This window comes from Tetrao urogallus (genome assembly GCF_951394365.1).
Source record: "Tetrao urogallus genome assembly, chromosome: 1".
In the NCBI taxonomy this organism is placed as follows: domain Eukaryota; kingdom Metazoa; phylum Chordata; class Aves; order Galliformes; family Phasianidae; genus Tetrao; species Tetrao urogallus.
In genome coordinates, this window is record NC_136813.1 from 147646681 (window position 1) to 147667330 (window position 20650).

At 39.0% G+C, this 20650-nt stretch overlaps 1 protein-coding gene across 7 annotated transcripts in view; it reads left to right on the forward strand.

Moving 5' to 3' along the window:
- ANKS1B (ankyrin repeat and sterile alpha motif domain containing 1B) overlaps positions 1 to 20650 on the forward strand; it is a gene marked incomplete at both ends in the record, with an annotated part of 401710 nt that overhangs the window by 331159 nt on the left and 49901 nt on the right. For 6 of the 7 annotated variants that reach the window (XM_079549707.1, XM_079549711.1, XM_079549708.1 and 3 more), the window contains one exon: positions 17645 to 17752. The exons of the other annotated variant lie outside the window; for it this stretch is intronic. In XM_079549707.1, the coding sequence (XP_079405833.1) occupies positions 17645 to 17752 (108 nt within the window). The remainder of the gene's footprint in view (positions 1 to 17644; positions 17753 to 20650) is intronic. 7 annotated transcript variants of the gene reach the window in all.

The following is a 20650-nucleotide window of genomic DNA, read 5'->3' on the forward strand; positions in this document are numbered from 1 at the left end:
CACTTTGACACGATATTAAAAATCCTGCCATCAGTCTTTTCAGTAGGGGTGCTCCAGCTTGTCTCTGATTATGGCATGTAGAATTGGAAACTCAGTTGTCCTTTGTAATTGTATAGATAATTAGAAGCAAGCCAAACTAAGGGCCTCGAGTATCACAGAAAAAAGAAAAAAAAAAATAGAATGAGTGGGGTTTTTGTTTTTGTTTTTCCCCTTTTGCAATATGACAATTCAAAGTTTCTTCTGCAGTCATTGGACTTGCGCATTTTCTTCCCCAGTGAAATCTGATGTGGAAACATTTGTGGCTTTGGGAGGAAGACAGACTTTGGTGAGATTCATGATGAAATCACAGGAGTGAGAAACATTAGAAATCTGCTTGCTCTCTCCATTGTGTGCCATCTCTGAAATTAAAAAACAAAAACAACAACAAAAAAACCTTTGCTTTTTTATTTTATTTTTAGCCATAAACATAAGCAGCTGCAAGATTGAATGTATATGTAAGGTAGGACTGCTGAATAAGAAAATGGTATTTTTACGCAGTCAGCTTTCAGTCCAGCATTCATTTTAACTGTGCCCATCCTTTTCAGTTCTGCAATGCAGTGTAATCCCTATTTTACTGGAATACTGCATGTCTAAGTGAGACACTAGCTTCATTGCAGTATTTTGCCACTGACATCAAGGAAAGAAGGATCTCATGCTTGTTAATGATAGGAAATTTCTGAAAGAGACTTTAAGTGCTGTTAGATCATTGCAGGCAGGTAATTTATAAATGTGTGGAAACTATTTTAGGCACTATCTTGGTCCTAATGTATGTAGGCTTGTAAAATTATTAAACTATGTTAAGCCAATACTCAGTTTGCAATCAGAAATTAAAGCAAAATTAAAGCCAAGCTAGACATATCCTAGCCTTTGGGAACAAGGAGCCTTGGACACAGGTGTAAATCTGTCCAAAAGGTAAAGTGTTAGGTGGGAGCTAAGCACAGTTTCAACAGGGAATATAAGTTGTACAGCCCCAGATTTCCAGCACCATGCTGCTCCTGGCAAACTGAGAAGACTTTTCAGAGGGCTCCACTGCCCTGGACAAGTCCATAGGTCCACAAGCAAAGACAGAAAAAAAAAAAAAAAGCTTTTTTATTCTGCTGGAAGGATTTGGTTGTTTAATACTAAAGTTAATGAAATGGCTGACCTATTGAATTATTTTTCTTACCATTTATTCAACTTGAAAATGCATGAAAAATTCAATACTACTAACAGCAAAAATGATTTAAATGTGTGTTCAGTGAATGCATAATAATCTGCAATGTACAGATAACTTTTCAGTTTGCTGCACAGAGATTTGGCTGTGCAACTTTGTGCTAAGTTAAAATAATGATGTACATTTTCCTGTTTAATTTTAGATCCTATTTTTTGGTATGTGGGTCAGCTCGTGGCTCAGTCCTGCATTGGTCTTGTTGCAGTTTTCAAACTAGGCTCAGGTCTTAATGTTTTCATTTCTTTAAAATGCTAAACCGTAAATGAGATTTGTTTTCTATCTAGAAATGCAGAAGTATCCAGCAGCACTTACTGCCTTCTTGCAATCTTGCACAACAAAGTTACATTAACTCTCTGAAACTAATTATTATTATTACCAATGCTTCTACTGATAAATCTCTGTTGTCGTTTAACCTTTCAGGAATTACGGAGTTTAAAAATGTAGTTGCTTTCTTCCTATCCTATTCATTTATATAAAGAGATTTTGCTATCATTCACCTGCCCATGTATCTTCCCTACAAATGCATGGAAAATTTTGGGTTGCTTGTGTCCACATTTTTGCTCGGGGGGGAGAGAGATAACCTGTTTTATCATAACTTGGTATATACCACAGGACCCTCTGTGAGCAAATCTGAATGAGTAAGTCTTCAGCTGAGCATCCCAGAGATACGAGGCTTGGCTCCCTGTTTGCTCTGGCATGGAGCAGTTTGATGCTAGTCAAATCCTGGCCTTGGTGGTCACTGTTTTTTCAGATGTGTTTTGGTCTTCTGCAGCTGTGTAAGAGTTCTCATGCACACTTTTGATTCTTGCTTTGTGTTCATGTGTGAGTGGATTAATGGGTTAAACAAGTCGTGCATCTTTACATAAAGGTGTGTGTGTTTAAACTCCACTTAGACATTTCCACATAGTTGCATGCTAAGTATTTGGAACCAACTCTGTGAATTGTGCCAGCTCCAGGTTGCACTGTGCTCTCCACTTCATGCCATAGAGCCACATCTTCTGAGGGAGGGCAGGTTGCTCAGTGTCATTCACTGGGTAATACTACTGAGGGACACCAGCCCAGCTCTTGCCCACAGAGCTCTATATTCTGATCTTTTGTACCGTTCCTATATGGAAATCCCTCTTACCCTCCACTTATGTTTAATGCAAGCTTTCTTAATGTACATTTTCATATTAAACATACAGAATAGAAATATGGCTGTAGTTGCAAGAATGAATCTCACTGCCCAAGCAGAAGTCATACTCTGTAGATATATCACCTGGCCTTTATTTTAACAGGTGATATAAAGTGGTGAGCTACTAAGTAATACTACCCTTTTCCCTTCTCTGATTTTAAGTGTTGTGTGTGGAAAAAAAAATTGGCTAGGGGATGCTTTTGGCTTTTTAGTGTCTATTGAAAAATAATTTCATGCAGACACTCTTCCTTGTGCTTGTCAATTGTTTCATAGCTTTACACATATTTTAAATGAGATAGCTGGACTCTGCAGCTTTAGCATTTAAACGAAGCCAAATTAGTATTCTGTCAGCAAGCAGAAGGGGTTTTTATACTAGAAAGGTGTAGGAGGGAGATGGATAATGACGGGTGAAACTTGCTGATACAAACACATGCCATGTTTTCTAAAAAAAGAAAAATATATAAAATTCTGAACCACTGAAGCTTGCACATTGCTAAAGCTGACCCTGGATGATTTTAACATATATGCAGTTATGGGGCTTAACAAAATTTATTAGCAAAATAATAACATAAAGAAGTAAATTTTGGTATTTTCTAAGGGTTGTTTTTTGTTGTTTCTTTTTTCTTGGCATTATGACACTGTAAGCATTTTCAATGTAGCCAACACAAAAATATACCCTCGTGAAGAGATTTCATAAGATTTTAAGTAGCTGAAAATTAGTTGCGCAATTTAAACAATCTGCAGCGGGAGCTCATGTTTACAAAACCACTCATTAAAAACGTTCTTGAGTGGCCATTCTGCAAAATGCCTTTTGCAAGAAAACATTTTCCTTGCATAGTTCATCTCAACGGAGCTTTAAGCACTCGCATTGTGCCTGGGTTGGCTGTGGAGGTCCTTGCAGCACCCCTCACATAGAAGACGCGCTGTACAGACTACGAAGGAATAGAACTGTATGTGGGTGTTTGTTCTCTCCATTTCAGCAGTTTGCTAGAGGTGCAAGATCAGGACAGAGTCTGCTGAGGAATGAGGAGGTCTTGCTGCAAGCTGAACCACTTGTGTGGCTATCCCATAAATGACATGTATAATGGAAATTAAACGTGCATTGAGAATGTTTATTACATAGCTATTTCACTGCTTAGAGAGAAGAGCAGATGCCTTTAAATCACATCTGATTTTACAGCTTCTCTTCAGGCACGTTATTTGTTGGTCAGCAGTTTCTGCTCATTCTTTCGCTGCTGTTTCTCCCTATCACCTCCATAGTGGTCAGTGGGAGAAGGTGGCTGCAAATACCTAAATTAAATTGCTGAGCTGAGTAGGGGTTGGGGGAGGAAATAAAAGGGGACCTGGAACAAAGCTGTGAGGAAAAAAGGAACTTGGGGTCTGTTGAGCTGAAAATCTGATGTAAAGAGAGATACGGAGAAGGGTGAGAGGTAGGAAAGAAAGTGGAATTTGCAGAGTAGAAAATAAGAAAGTTATCCAGAGCAGAGAAATAAAAAAAATACACCCTGCTTTACCACTGTCGCCTTGTAGATGCTACCTATTGGTACCCTCCTTCAAGTAGCTGCCATTTAGTTTCATTATTAAATGTGAATTCTAGATCTCATTTGATTACTATAATGACCCTTTTATGGTCTTCCTATTCCTCTCCTCTGTTATTCAGCCTCTTCAAATTTCTGATACTCATTTTCTCCCTCATAGGTTACAAATTCCCATTTTACCTTATTATCTCAGGTGCCTGCATTGGTTGTCCCTGCAGATAAGAAGTGGATTAATGAAACTTAACATTTGCATTTCAAGTTCTCAGCAGATAAATCTCCTTGCACAGTCACAGCTTGGTTCTGGCTGGTGCCTTCCCTCACCACCTTTTTGGTTTATGGTTTTCAGGAGCGCTTCAGTATTTGTTTACCTTTCCCTTGCTCACCAACCACTGATGTGCAGGAGTACCAGGCCTGGGCGAGACCTCTTGAGCCAAATCGATACCATCGATTGGGCTGGCTCTGTGCTGGCACCCGTGGGGCTCTTTCATCAGAGAGCCATTATCTGGGAGCAAGTTTGAAGCTTTCAGAGTGTTGGTAGATTCACCATGCTATCTGTTTTCCAAACTGAAATATGTATTTCATCTTCAGAAGTGCCAGTTTTTCTTTGAAAATATTTTGTTAACTCTATGTACAGTTCCAAACCTTGAAGCACAAGGAATCTGGAGAATTATCTCCAAACTGACTGTGCTGTGCTTTCCTGGGGAAATGTTGTTGCGCTGTTGGTTCTGTTGCCTTGGCTGACAGACAGGCATGTGCCTGGTGTCTCAGTGGGAATATTAGCACTTGGTAAACGGCTTGTGATAGGTATTAATTCAGAAAAGATCAGCTGTGTCTGTCTCTGACCAAATTAAGGTAAAACAGAGGAGTTCCTGAAAATTAAGAAATTGACCCCAGCTGAGGAAGCCCGAGGTGTGTGATGCAGCAGTGTAATACAACATTTCAAAAGCATGTTTAACCTTTTAGCTGAAGTGTTTTTTTTTTTCTTTTCTACTACTAAAGTAGCACAGTCACTTACTTTCAGTTCTGTGCAGAAATTTGGTTTACTCTTGCTGTTGAGTTTATGTAACAGACTTATTTGAGAAGAAAATATGAACAAAAACTATGAATTGAAAATATTTTATGATTCAAAGGTTTATATTAACAGCAGAAGCAATTTTAAATGTCATGACTTAAAATGAGAAAATGCCTACACTTCGCTAGATCCAGCTTACCACAAATATGGAAAAAAACAGGAAAAACAAATAAAGAAGATGTATACATGAGTAGAAAAGTAGCTAAAACTATACATAACTGACAGTGACTACATGTGGACTTACTTATTTGAAATGCACCGGATTCTATAGAACATCTTTGAAATACATTTTAGAAATACATTTTACTTATAAATATGTCTGGTTGTGGGCTGTGTCCAGTTCTGAGCTCCTGAGTTCAAAAGCTTCAGTTCAAAAGGCATTTTCTAGAATCCGTCAGAGGGCCACAAAGATGGAGAAGAGGAGGCTCAGGATGAGAATGGCCTTATTGCTCTCTGCAACTACCTGAAGGAGACTGTGGTGAGGTGGGGGTCAGCCTGTTCTTGACGGGAAGGGAATGCCTCAAGTTGCGCCAGGGAAGATTCAGGTTGGACATTAGGAAATACTTCTTCTCCAAGAGAGTGGTCATGCACAGAAAGAGACTGCCCAGAGAGGTGGTGGAGTCGCTGTCCCTGGAGGTGTTCAAGAAACATTTAGGTATTGTAATGAGGAACATGGTTTAGTAGGAAATGTTGGTGATAGGTGGATGGTTGGAGTGGATGATGTTAGAGTTCTTTTAGAACCTTGATGATTCTATGATTCTATGAAGAGAAGGGGCCTGGAGCATGTCCCGTACAAAGAAAGGCTGAGAGACCTGAACCTCTTTAGCCAGGAGAAGAGAATGCTGAGAGGAGATCTTATCAGTGCTCATAAATATCTAACGGGCAGAAGTCAAGTGGATGGGGCCAGGCTCTTCTCAGTGGTGCCTGGCAACAGGACAAGGGGTGATGGGCACAAACTGCAACACAGGAAGTTCCATGCAATCATAAGGAAGAACTGCTTTACTGTGGGCATGACAGAGCACTGGAACGGGCTGCCCAGAAAGGTTGTAAAGCTGCCTCCTCTGGAGAGGTTGAAGACCCACCTAATGCCTGCCTGTGTGACCTATTCCAGGGAACCTGCTTTAGCAGGGGGTTGAACTTGGTGATCCCCAGAGGTCCCTTCCAAACACCGTGATTCTATGATAAAATAAATAACGATAAAAATTTATAAAATATATATTCCAAGTGGATACATACTAGAACACAGCAAGTACATAAGTTATGTTGTCATCTAATTGTCCATAATAAGATTTGTATCCTCCTTTGCTTGTTATTCATACAAATCTACTCTTCTGATTCATCATTAATCATAGTTCATGTGGTGATTTCGCATAAAGTGTTCATGACAGACTTTCTTACATTACAGTGAGTAAATGTGATCCATGCTAGCGTGCACATTTGTGACAAAATGACGTAGAAACGTTTATCTTCACCATAGTGCTATGGATTGCTGCATGTAATGCTATAAATTGATACATATAAATAAATCTACATATAAGCTAATGTATCTTCTCTCACATTTAAAATTCCATGCTCCAGCAAAATGAAAGTTCTGCAAATTTGTCCCAAACAAATGTGGATTTTCATGGTATTATTTCTGATCTGAAGGGTAGTTATTTAATGCTGTAGTAGCATTTGTAAAATAGGATTAAAATAGATGATGATCTTTATAATGCATAAATGAACTTAATAAGTTATATAATAATTAATTGAAGAAATGTGAGTGTGATTTATTTTGGAAGTACAGATCACATGAAAGAATATAATGAGCTCTGAGTATATTACTGAGCAGCACTACTGGGGGAATAATTTGGACAGGAGTAGAGCTGCTGGGTATTCAGCTGAACATCAGTCAGCTACATAACACAGAAAAAAGACAGTGATATATAGGTGTTGTGTATATTAACAAGAGGAGCATGTATAAAACCTTGCTCCTTTGCATGGTTCCCTTTCTGTTTGAGAATAATGTCCAGTCAGAAGAGATTTAAGGGAAAGTGATATTCTTGGTAGAAAAGTTTTGTAAAATTGTGTGTATATCATGATAAATGACATGCCAAAAAATGGAAAATGGTTCTTTTCTCTCTTGTGTCTTATACTACTTATTTTTAAAGGGGGAAAAAAAAAAAGTGTATGCATTTATACTGCTTTTTAGATGAGGGGAATAGGATTTTTGTCTTTTTTCTATTTGTGTTCTTCAGCGATCATGGCTATGTCTCAACTGGAAAACTTGACCAGGAGTGAGGGCATATGTAACTTCCTGCCAGCATGTGAGTGGTTGTTATAAGGGAGATAATGATGAATTATTTTCATAAATCAATGAGGACAGAACAAGAGCTAGAGAAGAGACAACTTAGGTTAAATATTAATGAAAACATAATTCAGAAATCAGAACAGTTAATCACCCAATCCAAGATATTATTTGCTGTATTGCAAATTTATTTAGAATTTAGAATTAAGAAAAGGTATAATGTTGGGGAGACTGTTGACAACATTAGAAGTGGTTTGGGAACCATGACTTTCTGTAACACAGAGTGGCTGTTAGCTTTGTGCAGTCAGCTTTGTGCACAGGGCCACCAAGTTGTTTTGGTTTCTTGCAGATCCAACAATCTGTTCTTGTAATGCTCTCTGCAAGATCAGGACAGCTGGTTTTACACTACTGGTGGGAGAAGTGGAGAATGAACTCCTTGGCCCTACCTTTTCTTCCTTTGAATGCATAAGTTGGATGGGCCTAAGGCAAAGAACAAGAAAGGCAAAGCCTGAGCCATGCAGATGGGGCTTATCCTGCTTTTGACATTGCCTGTGAAGAGAACTTTCTCTTTTCAGGAACTTTTGATAAGGATGGAAAGAGAAAAGAAAACAACAGAAGAGCAGAGGTGAAGTAAACATGCTACACAACCCAGCTGTAGCAGTCTGACACAGCCCTTCTCAGTGAGAAAATTCAAATGGAATTTAGAGCAAGAAAGGCTCCCGTGGCAATCCACTCGCTTGTGGGTTTTGCCAGCCTGCTACATTAATAATGTAGCTGCCAAAACTGATGGAATTCTAAAAGATACACACATACATTCTTTTTAATTTAACAAGAAACTTCAAGGAAAACAAGTTCAAGATGACCAAATCTCTGCTGCTTTTTGTTTAAGTTAAGCTCTGTTTTTTTCAACTGTAGTGAAGAACGGCTCTTTTCAGAGAGCTCTTCAGTACAGTTTGCCCACTTGCTTTGTTCTGATTTAGCTCTGCACAAAAATGTTTCTTCCTTAAGTCAGACTAATGTTGAATGTTTAATGAAGGAATTCATATAAGAAGGTGTGCGTGATCTGAAAGGCTTTGCTGTTTTAATTTAACTCAACTCTTGGAGACAGTAATCTTTTATGCTGGAATTTCTCATATTGCTGAGAGTCACAAGGGAAGAAGAAAATACCTGAGCTATTGATGGCTGAATATCTTTTCCACTTTATTTGTATCCTTTTGTAACCCCACTTTTTGATGGTGTGCCTTCATGCTCTTACCTCAAGGCATGAAAGGATAAGATATTTTGGGAAATGCTTGCACTGTCCCCTTGCTGCCCCTGGTGGAGCTAATCCAGCCGTCCCACTGAGCTCATAGAGACTGTTCTCTCCCACCCGCGGTGCTTCCTCCTCACAGATTAAGAGTCAAAGTACAGCATGGTGCCAGCTCTGCCTGTGATGTAGGATTCTGGTCTGCTATGGTGGCCATTGCCTTTTTTAAGGTAGTAATAGTGTTGCTACAGTTATGATAGCATAAAGAATATAAACGAGGTAAGATCTAAGGGAGAACTAATAGCTTTTTTTTATAAAGCCATGCAATGTAGCTGGGAAATGGACAAGATTTGGGGTTCAGACTTTGACAGGCAACATCGCAATCCAAACCAAATTAGGTGAGACAGAATTGCTGTAATTTTAATTGCTAATTGCTTTGACTATCTGATGGAGTAGATTATTACAGCTATAGTTGAGTTGAGCTGGTGGGTTTTATGTTTGTTGCTTCATTCAATTGGCATTGAAGGATGAGATTGATGAAATTCAAGGGATGGAGTGAGGCCTAAGAAGGATGCTGCTACAATTTATTTAAAGCCAAGGTTGTCTTTCAGAATTTGTAGTAATTGTTCTAATGAACTCATGCAAAGTTTGCAAAGCGAGGTAGTGTAAAACAACTTGAAAAACAGTTTGATTAAGGGTTTTTTGTTACTGTTATAGAAAGTCTGTATGTCATGCCCTAATGTATACTAAGGTTATAGATCTTTCAGAGTTTGTTCTTTTAGGGACTGTCCTGAACAAAGGTGAAATCAACTTTTTACAATGGTCGATAGCGATAGGATAAGGGGGAATGGTTTTAAACTAAGGGGATATTTAGATCTGATGTCAGGGGAAAGTTTTTTCCTGAGAGAGTGGTGAGGTGATGGAACAGGTTTCCCAGAGAGGTTGTGGATGCTCAGTACCTGGATGTATTCAAGGCCAGGTTGTGTGAGGCTCAGGGCAGTCTGATCTAGTATTTGATCTAGCAGTTGGCAATCCGGCCTGTGGCAAGGGGGTTGGAACCTGACAATCTTTGAAGTTCTTCCCAACTCAAGCCTGTAATTCTATGAAATGGTCAGATAGCTGTTGCTGCAGAACAGGTTGAGCAGTAACTGAGGCCCACTTTACATCACATCTTACCTTTAGCTGCGTATTTCTTGGGAAGCAATGAAATAATGAAGATCTTGATGGAGGAGACATCTCTGCATAGCATAATGCACCGTATTCAGGATTGTGCCAACAGTGCCTATCCTAGCACATGACAAAATGTGTTTTATTTCACCTAGCATACCAAATGCTGTCAGAGAAGACGGTATGGCCAAGGCCAAACAGCCACCCTGCAGAAGAGTGGATCTGAACTGAACACTGATAAGACAGAAACAGTTATGAGCAGAAAAGCATTTTTCATGAAATGGCTACCTTGTCTGACTGGTTTGCTCCAATCCTCGGGGGGAGAATGACAGACTCCTCTGACAGACAGTCTAGAAGACTAAATGTGGTAATTGCTGAATGCTGAGAAGAATAGGTTTGATGACCACAGTTATTGTTGAAACGTGGCTGCAGGGTCCTTGCTGTGATGCTAGCTGCTGTCTTTCTGCAGGTGCTCCAGTGCGAGTGAAAGTGTGATTCCACTGTCTCAGGTGTGACATGCACTTCTGTAACTGCAGCATTTCCACTCTGTTCCCTTTCCCCCATCCTCCTTTGACATGTGAGCTGCCCTGTGTCAGGTGAGGAACCAGGTAAGGAACTGGTTTTACAAGGAGCTGCTCCCAGCCCATGTCCCAGCTCTGGTATGGCCAGATAGAATCCCTGAGATGTGATCTTGAGAGCTCACGCTGCTCCTCTCCCTCTCATCCATCTTCTGCAGATCTGTCTTTTCAGATAGCATCTCTATGTAGTTTTCCTGAGACTTAGAGGACACATCACCTGTACTCTGGCTGTGTATTTGGGTGGGTTGTGTCCTGGCCATCATGCTTTTACAATAGTATTGACATTGCCGTTGATGGCTCTTGTATCAGAGGTTATGAAGTCTTTTTTCATGTTACATATTTAATGCTCTAGGGAAAAAGCAATTTTAGGCTGCGTAGTGGTGGTTTGTCAAATCACTCAGTAGCAAAAATCAGCCTTGAATTGGCTACTCACTGATGGAAACCATGCTTTTAATGTGTTTAACCATTTAGAAAAAAAATTACTAAATTGAAAACATCTTCATAAAATAATAAAAATGTTTTTGAGCATACAACTGATAACTTACCAGCATACTAGGACTGTGAGTGCATTTAGAATAGCCTATCTCTTAGTAATTGTTCTGATGCTTGTTTCAGGTTTTCCTGTCCAATGTTTGGCTCTTTTTACAGCTGCTGTGTATCTGCGAGATGTTGAGGATTGACAAACTATAAAATCAAAAATAAAACCCAGCATAGATTGGGCTTCTGTTAAGTTCTAGTATTGTTAGTAGGAAACCAACTGAACCAATACCTAACACCAACTTAGGTGTTTTTCATTATTTTTATTGCTATTTTTATCAGTGTATATTATCATGTGATATAGAAATAAAATCTTTTCAATTCTAATGTTTTGCTGTCTATATATCTAACTGATACTGTTCTGATATTGTATTAATGAAAGCATTTGTTATAACCGTGAACAAGTATAATCTGAGATTTTATTCCTAGCAGCAAGTGGCTTTTTGCTTTCTTATATCATGAAAGCAGTGTTCATTGCTATGAATGATTAGAGAGCTTAAGTGCATAAAAACAAGCAACTTTTTATTTAGCAGATAAATATCCCATTCTTTATAAGGCCTTGATTTTTCTTCGTGTATATTTTTTCCTTTTGCTTATAATTAAGTCCATGATGAAAACGAACCATGATAGAAAAAGGACCAATTTGGAATTGATAAATTTTCCATGGAGATTTGTATTTTATCTCCAACTTCTCCTTATGCAATCTATATTTCAGCCTTGTATACAGATTAATGTGCTTGGCCGATAATTGCATATTAAAAGTGGGTAAATAAATGATTAGCTCATTATGAAATGTGTTGTAGTACCAGTAACTTTAGTTATAATTTATCCACTCTGTAAGTAATCCTGACAGACGTAATAGGATAACATATTGGTGTTGCAATTGCTCTCTCGTCATGATATTTGATTAACACTGAGGACCCTGGGAATAATGCTCCTGGTGTCTGTGACCACACATTTTCCAAATCTGATCTGAACCAGTGACTAGGGCTGACATTAACACAGAGGTGGAAATGCAAATCACTGCTGGCGGGAGCAGCCTAAGAATTCTGTCCTCTAGGACTGCCTTTGGGAATTTATTCCACCTTTCAAACTGTCCAATAATTTTTCCACTTCCTGCCTGTGAAAATAGCAGGAGTGCAGTTCACTTTCTGTACAGGACTGCTTAGCACTGCTTGTCTCTTAAAATAGTGATCGTTATTGTAACAGTTTATGTCTTTGTATGTACAGTAGATTTCTGAGTCTTATGTATATATATTTAAAAAAAAAAGTATGTCTGTAGTATTTATTCTTAAATCTGAAGCTTCCAAACCATTTGATTTTGGTGTTTCTAAAGGCCATGGATTTAACTTCTTTTTAATTAAAAAAATATGCATATACTTTAAAACAGTCATTCTGAGACACATCCTCAGGAGATAAAAAGACCCGATCTCTTTATTTGCCAGTCTAGTTTCATTGTGTTTTCTTGAATTTTATTATTTAAAAAGTAAACTAATGTATTTCCACTGGAGTATTAAGAGTTACTGATTACAAGCATAAAATCATGATGTTTTAAAAAATTACTTATTTCAAATCTGTGATGGAGCCGAAAGTACCGGCACCTGATATACTCAGACAGCAGATTCTTAAACTAATGAGTGCTCTGAAAACCATTTGATGACAGAAATGCCTTGTCCTGTGAAATCAGGGCAAAAATTCCAGTGACCTCCACACCACTGAAGACTATCCTGAACAGTTCTGCAAAAAATGGTAAATTCTCACACATCTAAATCTGTAGTGGAATGGCAGTGACTGAACTCTGATGTAGCACAGCTAATCTGGCAGCAAGCGACAGACAGAAGCTCCAATGGGAGTAAGAACCTGTGATTTAAAATAGCATTTTTTCTTGAGAATACTCTTGACCTTTGGCTTCTTAGAATCATTAAGCTGCAAATTTGCAGCTCAATTATATATTTTAGGGGGAAAAAAAAACAAAGCAACATCAGTTCTTCATGATCAACATATAGAAACAGAACTTATTAGGCAACCATCTGTCTCTGTGAAATGCTATCACTAAGACAACTGACATCTGCTTCCAGTTGGGTGATTAATTCAGAGAGATAATGAGGCATATTTTATATCATTATGGTATGCAATCAGAAGTCTCTTGCAAGTCTCATCATATACATAAAACACAATTGCTTGCATGGTGGTTGCGCAAACAAGAGGTGTGTGCAGAGCTTCAGCCCATCCCTGATCTTGAAGTGCCCAGAAGCTACCATCACACCCTGTACTTGTGCTTTGCTGAATGTTTGGGGTGCCACAGAAGAGTCCCTACACTGTTCAAGCACAAATGAGTGAGGGTTTGTAATATTGGTAGTGGGGTAATGGTTTTGTGGCTGGAAAATATTGGCAGTTACAGAATGAGAATCAGCATGAGAAATATCCAATATCAACTACATGAAAAACACAACAAAAGTTTAATGCTGTTTAGACTGCACTTGGCTGTGTCTGTTGGTGATAAACTACTTCCATTCAATATTACAGCTGTCTGGTGTAGCTTTTACTTTCTGCCAACACATTGCATGTTCCTGTGAGGAAGGAAGGGGGTGGGAAGGATGCAGAATTTCCTTCTTCCCTCAGTGCTCAGTCACTTTGGGCATAGGCCTGATCCCATAGGGCCTCATGGAGCAGAAGATCAGTGAGCCCACTCAGTACTTGGTACTTGGGCTCCTGTGTGCCCAGCATCCCACAGCAGCTGGAGATCAGCAGGAGGAGCGGGGCATGGAGTCATGTATCAGCTCTCTAATGTAGTCATTTGAGTGTAGTCATGCAATGGTCATTTTTTATGGAAGTTTAAGGACACAGACAAATTCATCTTTCAAATTAGGCCATTATTACACCGTGGTGTTTTGATCACTGTTAATTGGGCTTTTCGTTTGGTTGGGTTTTTTGGGAGGGTATTTTTGTGGTAGTGGTGATGAACTGTCATCAGAGACATCAGTTGTGTTAGTAGAGCTTGTCAAATTTTGCACAAAGTGTCATCCGTATACTGAGTTTGATATAGTAAATGCATTTAATCCATTTTTGAGCTTTCAGTTACACCAAATATAGTGATAAGTGAGCTGTGTTGGCTGGTTGAGGCCAGCTTCATGGGTATTCTGGGTACTGCCATGTGTCAGGATGTGGCATGATGTTGTGGCGGAAAAGTAATACTCAACACATTCTTCGCCCGCAAGAAGCTTGAGCTTATTCCAATATGATCAGCAGAACAACAGCTTAATAAAATTCAATTTAACCAAAATTTCGGACTGTCTACTTGCTGAAGACCATACCCTGGTTTGTCCATTTTTTTCTTTTTAGCCCTAAATGTTAGGGTTGTGATCTTATTAGATGAAGCTTAAATTGTAACATCTCTCGTGCTGCTACTTGAGAATTAGCAGTACTATTCTGACCACTCTCTACTTTTCCATTGTATAGCTGCCTCCTAGTATTTGACTGCTACTGCCCATTTAGTCCATACCAATTTTACTACTGCCATCCTAATGCACTGATGTCATCCATTCTGCTCCATATAGAAGCTTTTCATGTTATTCCAGAAGAAAGGGGATTGATACCTTGCATTTCAGCAATCCTTATAATGCCATTTAAAAAGGAAAAAAAAATGTAGAATAATTACAAAGTTGCAGTATTTGTTCCTACTATTCCATGAGAAGAAAATATGAGGCAGAAGATTGTTGCAAAAATAATGTTCAGTTTTAGATGCTATAACTTGTTAATTCCAGCATCTGCACATATGCAGCCACCAGGGAGTTACTGGGCTACATGTGTTTGTTTTTTAAAACATCTGTCAGCTAAGTCAGACATCTAAATGTGAAGTGTAGCATTGGTTACATTTGTGGATTTCTTACATTTTCCTAGTGGAATTTCATTTTGTATACTAATCATTGGAGAATGTGGGAATAAAATTGGATTACATTTGTGTGCATATGTAATTGCTTTGGACAAATAATTTGCACTATCCTCCTTTAACTGCATCATGGCATCAGGTATAAATAAGTGCCTGAGATAGAGTTGCATTATATTCATCTCAGATGTCGTGCAGTTGGTGTGGAAGCAGACATGTCATCTACATGCTTTTTTTTGTTGCAGCAATGAAATACAGGCTGTGCTGGGCCTTAAGTTGCACACACAGTTTGTCTAGCTGATTACTGCAACCACAATGCAAAACTCTTTCGTTGTCACATATGAAGTAGGCTACAGTCCATTTGACAGAATGCCTTGTTGCACAGCACTTACGTGCACTGTATTGGTTTCACTGTTGCATGCTGCATAGGAGATATCCATGGGCAAGTAACTTGTGAGCTAAGTGTGTGCTAGATTTCTAATGGTGTTCTGATAAAAAAACATTAAGATGTTCCTAAGATTGCTTGAGGCAACTTTGCCATTGTACACCGTTGGCCTATATTTGTGGTATTTGACATTTTTTTGATAAATCCTGTCAAGGATAATCCATCACAGAACAAGTTTTCAGAGTTCCAGGGTGTTTGTTAAATCTCATAACTCAAATATAGAAGTGCCTCAGAAAACAATATTTTATATTGTTAAGTTGAGAAATAGGAAGAGTTCATTTCTAGAAGAAAACGAGTGCCTTCAGATAATAGTATGTACTCCAACTAAGTAAACAGATCTGCTGGCTGAGGGTGATAATGGTTTTTGTAGGTTTCATCTTTAAATCCATACCACTTCAGATTTGGGGCAACCATCATTTTAGTGGGGGAAAAAAAAGTCAAATAAACTTGCTTTGTTTATGAAGTTTAATGATCTGTATTGTTTTGTAATTGAGTGCTCTTTTTGAAATAATGCAACCATGTGAACCCTCCTACCTGTTATGTGAAAATCCCCCAAGACTGGTGTCCTCTCATCTCCTGTTCAGCAGCTGTATGAAATCGTGGAGAACTGCTTTGTGTGGATTCCTTTACCTGGTTTGATATAGTTAATAAGGCATTCAAAAGCGTTGAGGACCTCAGAATGACCCAAGAATTGTAGATTGACTTAAAAATCTCTGGGTAGATTCTCTTGATGATGGGGAAAGCATTATGAAAGAAAGGAGTTCAGTGAAGTGCATTACCTGAGTACAGCTTAAAGCAGCTGTAGTTCATTCACGTGTTTCATACAGTTAAATACCGAGATAAACTGTGCACCCTTCTGTTTAACATTCAGTGTAAACTGAATACATAACTAAGTCTCCTGTGTGCCTTTGGCATTTCAGTGTGTTCTCTCCTAACTCAGCCTTATGAGAGCTTCCACAGATGTAGGCCAACACGAGGGAGCGTAAGAGGCTGGTGGGACTGCGCAGCTCGGACCTGTCATAGGTCATGTCCATATCATGTCATAGTCCGTCACTTTATGGGTTCAGGTGGACAGGATATTCTTGATATTTAGTGGTATCAGCATAGTATAGGAGTGGATGTGTGAATGATTTCACTCTCCTGTGGATCGGAGGTCACCCTGAGAATGAGGACTGTGTGTTGCTGTACTGTAGCCTGAGATTATGGATCCAGGAGATGCCTTTGCAGAGCTGCTGGGCTTTCTTTTTTGTTGTTTGTTTAGTTTTATTTTTTTTTTCATGAGCAGTATTCTTAGTGGTACTGCTTGAACTGAGGTAATTGTTCACTTACAAGGTAGTGTTTTCGGGGTTTTCTGGGGACTATCATTTTTTCTAGGTTGAGTGAGAAATTCCTCTCCACTGATAGCTGTTAACACACGGTGGTCCTAAAAATAGTGGGAAGCACTGTCTTCTGGGAATGAATGGAGGCAGCTCTGGTGTATGAAACCATATGCAGTCTGGAAGAGTTACGTGAGGATCTGCTGTTGGAGAGCAGAGGCTTGCTTTTACAGTCAAGGCTGCTTTATGCTTTGAAGCAATTGGAGCCATTAAAGAGTGTCATCAAAATACGTTCTTTCTTGTTTCTTTTTCCAGTAATACTCAAGTTTCCAACTTTCTGTTTCTTCTCTTTCTTTTTTCCTACAAACAGTGGTGTTTTTGTATATGGTAGGGACAGGGAGGGGTATAGGTAGGCAATAATTGCAAATGAATTTGAAACGATTTTTCGGTGGTGTTCTTGGAGTTTGGATGAGCAGAAGGAATTTGAACATGTCCACAGATGGTCATGTCTGTGTGCAACAGATATTTTTCATTGCATCTGATAGAAGTAGTGGAATACCAGGACAAGTTTTGAAAGAACATATCTATCCTGTTTTTCTTACATGAGGGTGATTCTAAGAGAGAAATGCAAACTGTGCATGTCATTCAGAGACTACCCATAAAAAGAATGATGAACAGGCCTATAACTAGTATTATATGGTATACGCAGTTCCTTTTGCCCCTTGTTACTGTCTCTAAGTATCTGCTGGCTGTTCCTCCCTTTCTAGTCTCTAATACTGGCAACCTTCCCATACATGTGAATTCCTATAATTCTTATAATTCACTTCTTGACTCTATCTCTATTTCCAATCTCCTCTTGCCTTGTTGGTTTTTTTTTTTTGGTCCTGCTCAGCTGTCTTCTCTTTCTATATCATTCTTCTTTCCTCCTTACTCTTCTGAGATTATTTTTCATTTTACACGTTTATACCTGCTTTGGTATCTTCCTTCGTTTTCTGTGCTTTCTGTCTGCTTTACACAGCTCTGCTCAACCTGTACCGTGAACTAATTGTTAAAGTGCTTAGAGAGAAAATGTCTTCACTCTGAACGGTTCTTCTTTATTTAATGATTGCAATGTGTTCTTTCTAATGAGATATTTTGCCACTTTCCCAGGTCTTAAAAATTAGCTTGATTGGTCATCGGAAGCGTGTTCTGGCATCCTTGGGAGACCGGCTACACGAAGATCCTCCTCAGAAGCCACCTCGTTCGATAACCCTCAGGGTGAGTCCCCACGAGCATTTGTTTGCATTTCTTGAAAAGTCAGAGAACAATTCCTGTATTCAAACAAAATCAACAGCCACTTTCAGTGGGGTTCAGCTTATCTCTCTTCAGCAGTTTACAATGTAGATATCTTCAGCTGACCTGCTCAGCCACAGCTGGCCTTGTAGCCAATGCAGAGAACTTGGTATTTTCTCTAGATGATTCATCTGACCTGGTTCAGATGTCTGCCTTAGGATGAGGCAGTGCCTTAGAATTGCCAGCTTATCTTCTCAGCTCAAAAAGCCAACTCAGGAGCAGGTGTCTGCAAGCTGCACATCTACATCTGCCCATAGGAATCTCAGCCCAAGTGATCTGTACTTCAGAGTTACAGTTCTCCTTCCACATTTTGAGAATGCTCTGACTTACTTTTCAGATGTCCTTTCTTTAAAGAGAGCCTCTTAGAATTGTTGAGATACAAATGCCCTCAAGGTTTTACTGTGTATCAGAAGTTTCTTTGCATTTTTGTTTTTCATTTGTATTCCCTCCTTCAGAAGTCTCGTTGCAGTGTCCCTGGGTATTTTTCACACTCCCCTTATTTTAATCTCCTACTGTTATACCAATTTTTTTTCGGTTTCTTTGGTCCAGCAACTTTGCTTTCTTGCTGCCTCTTACCCTTGCTGAGTTGAGGTCTGACCCATTCCTACTGTGTTCTCTCCAAGGGAGTTCATATTCACCTACACATTTTTTATGTAGATATTTTTGGTCACATCTGTTGCATTTGATTGGATTTGATTATTTTCATGGGGCTGCATTTCTGACTGGAATCTCATTTGGGTCTAAATGTCGAAATGTCAGAGGGTGGCCTCTGCTCCCAAGACAAATTTTCTGGTGTAGAAAGAAATAGAGAAAGACAGAATGAGGGCTTATTTTCACATACACTCTGATTTCTGTGACCAGTCTGTTTTCACCCTGCTTATTCTCAAATGCCACATATAGACATCTTAAATCCCTAAATTCAACCTATTCCTAATGCCATCTCAAAAAAATGTGTCAAAATCCATGGTGTACTGCTCTAAGGCACATTTCACAAATGGGCAGATATTTCTCTTGTATTTTGTATTGGATATATTATGTGAATAATTTCCTGGTGCATGGCAGGTGTTAAAACACATCAAGGAAAGAGGAATCATGGGCTGGCATTTGAAAGTCACACATTTTTGCTCGGTGCTTTCAGTGCTTCAGATTGGGGAATTAGTTTCTCTTCAGCATGTAGGAATGTTTCCACAGCCTATGTTACTGATTAGAATTGTATATTCTCAATTAATAGTGAAGATAAAGCTAGATGTCCTCCATCTGTAGTTAAAATGGTAGGAAGTATCATCCAACAGCCAGAGCTACTGATGCAGGCAAATGCTAAATGTCATTCATCATTTTGTGGTATTGCAGTCTTCACAGAGAATCCTAAAGGAAAGTTTGAAGTGTCTCCCACCATTTTCAACTATACCATTTCACCCAAGGACAGCAAGGACATAATATTCAATCTGTAGCTTGCAATAATTTTAGCTTAAAACTTGGTTTAAATAAAGTATCTGCTGCTACTAGAGGATTGATTTATATCTAATAGAAAAGGTTGTTCCTTGTTTAAAGACTGTATCTTTAAGGTCCCAAGGTCAACCTAAGCACTGCTAACACTTCATCTTTTTTGACTCTTTGTATTAGTGTTGAAGATATTTCAAAGAAAGAGATGTTAAATATTGAGAAAAGGAACAAGTAGACAAATTTCTATGAAATGTATTATTCCCACACTAATAAGGAGATTTTATTTTTATTTCAGTCTTATGCTCAAAAGTTAGAAAATGCTGCATCTTGGGTTACCTATGCAGCCTTGGTGCATTACAATGCAATCTTTATGTATGTGACCACTTTACCTGTTATTCATGGAACCCCATCCTCACCTTGTTGGTCTTGGAGGCTGGAAGTTAAATTAAAGGGATGACAATCGAGACTGAAAACCTGAAGAAGCACTACAGTAGTAATTGTAATTTAACACAGAAATGAATCCATTGGAGACAATTCCCATTTTTACAAACTGGTTAGACAAATGCTTGTTAGGCTTCAGGCATACCTAGGTGGCCTAGGGAAGGATCTCTTAAAGATCACTTCCAACCCTTGACTGCATGGTTCCTGCTTGTGGGACTAAGAGGTGGGGACAAAGCAGATTTCAGTAGTGGAATGTATTATCAGGCATCCCTGCATTCACAGCAGGGTGAAAACGTGTAATGAATACACCATCACTGTTGATGGCACTGTGCTGAATATGTTACAGCACACTGCCCAGCCATCCCTGACCAATCTGCAAATTTGTGAAGGAAATGAGAAAGTGGGTATGAAGTGAGGTAGAGAAACGAAGAAAGGATGAGAGAGGCTATCATGATTAAAGGAATAACTGTAACTATGAGAATACAAATTCACACCTGCTTTTGCCACAAAGCCTTGGGATCATTCTTGGCAAGTTATTTAGATAATTGCCTCATAAACAGCCACTAATTGTATGTTACAGACATTCTGTATATTTGGCTGTAGTCTGGAGTCTGATTTATATGAGTACAGAGCACACAGTACTGCAAATTAGATCAATGGAAGCAGAGTTTTGAATACAAGCAGTTGGAAAATCAAGCAACAGATACTGTAATTGGGCATCCAAAGTGATGATATTTATTAGCCTTTGTCTGTGTGCCTCAGCTCCCTCATGCTAAAGTGGTGATTATAAAATGCCAGAAATCACAAGATGTGGTGAAAATAAATTGAGTGAAGTCTGTAAAGCACACACAAGCATCATGAAGATGACAATATAAGCCATTCTATCTTCAGAGCAGGATGTGAATAGAATTTAAAGAAGTGGTTTGGGGCCATGAAATG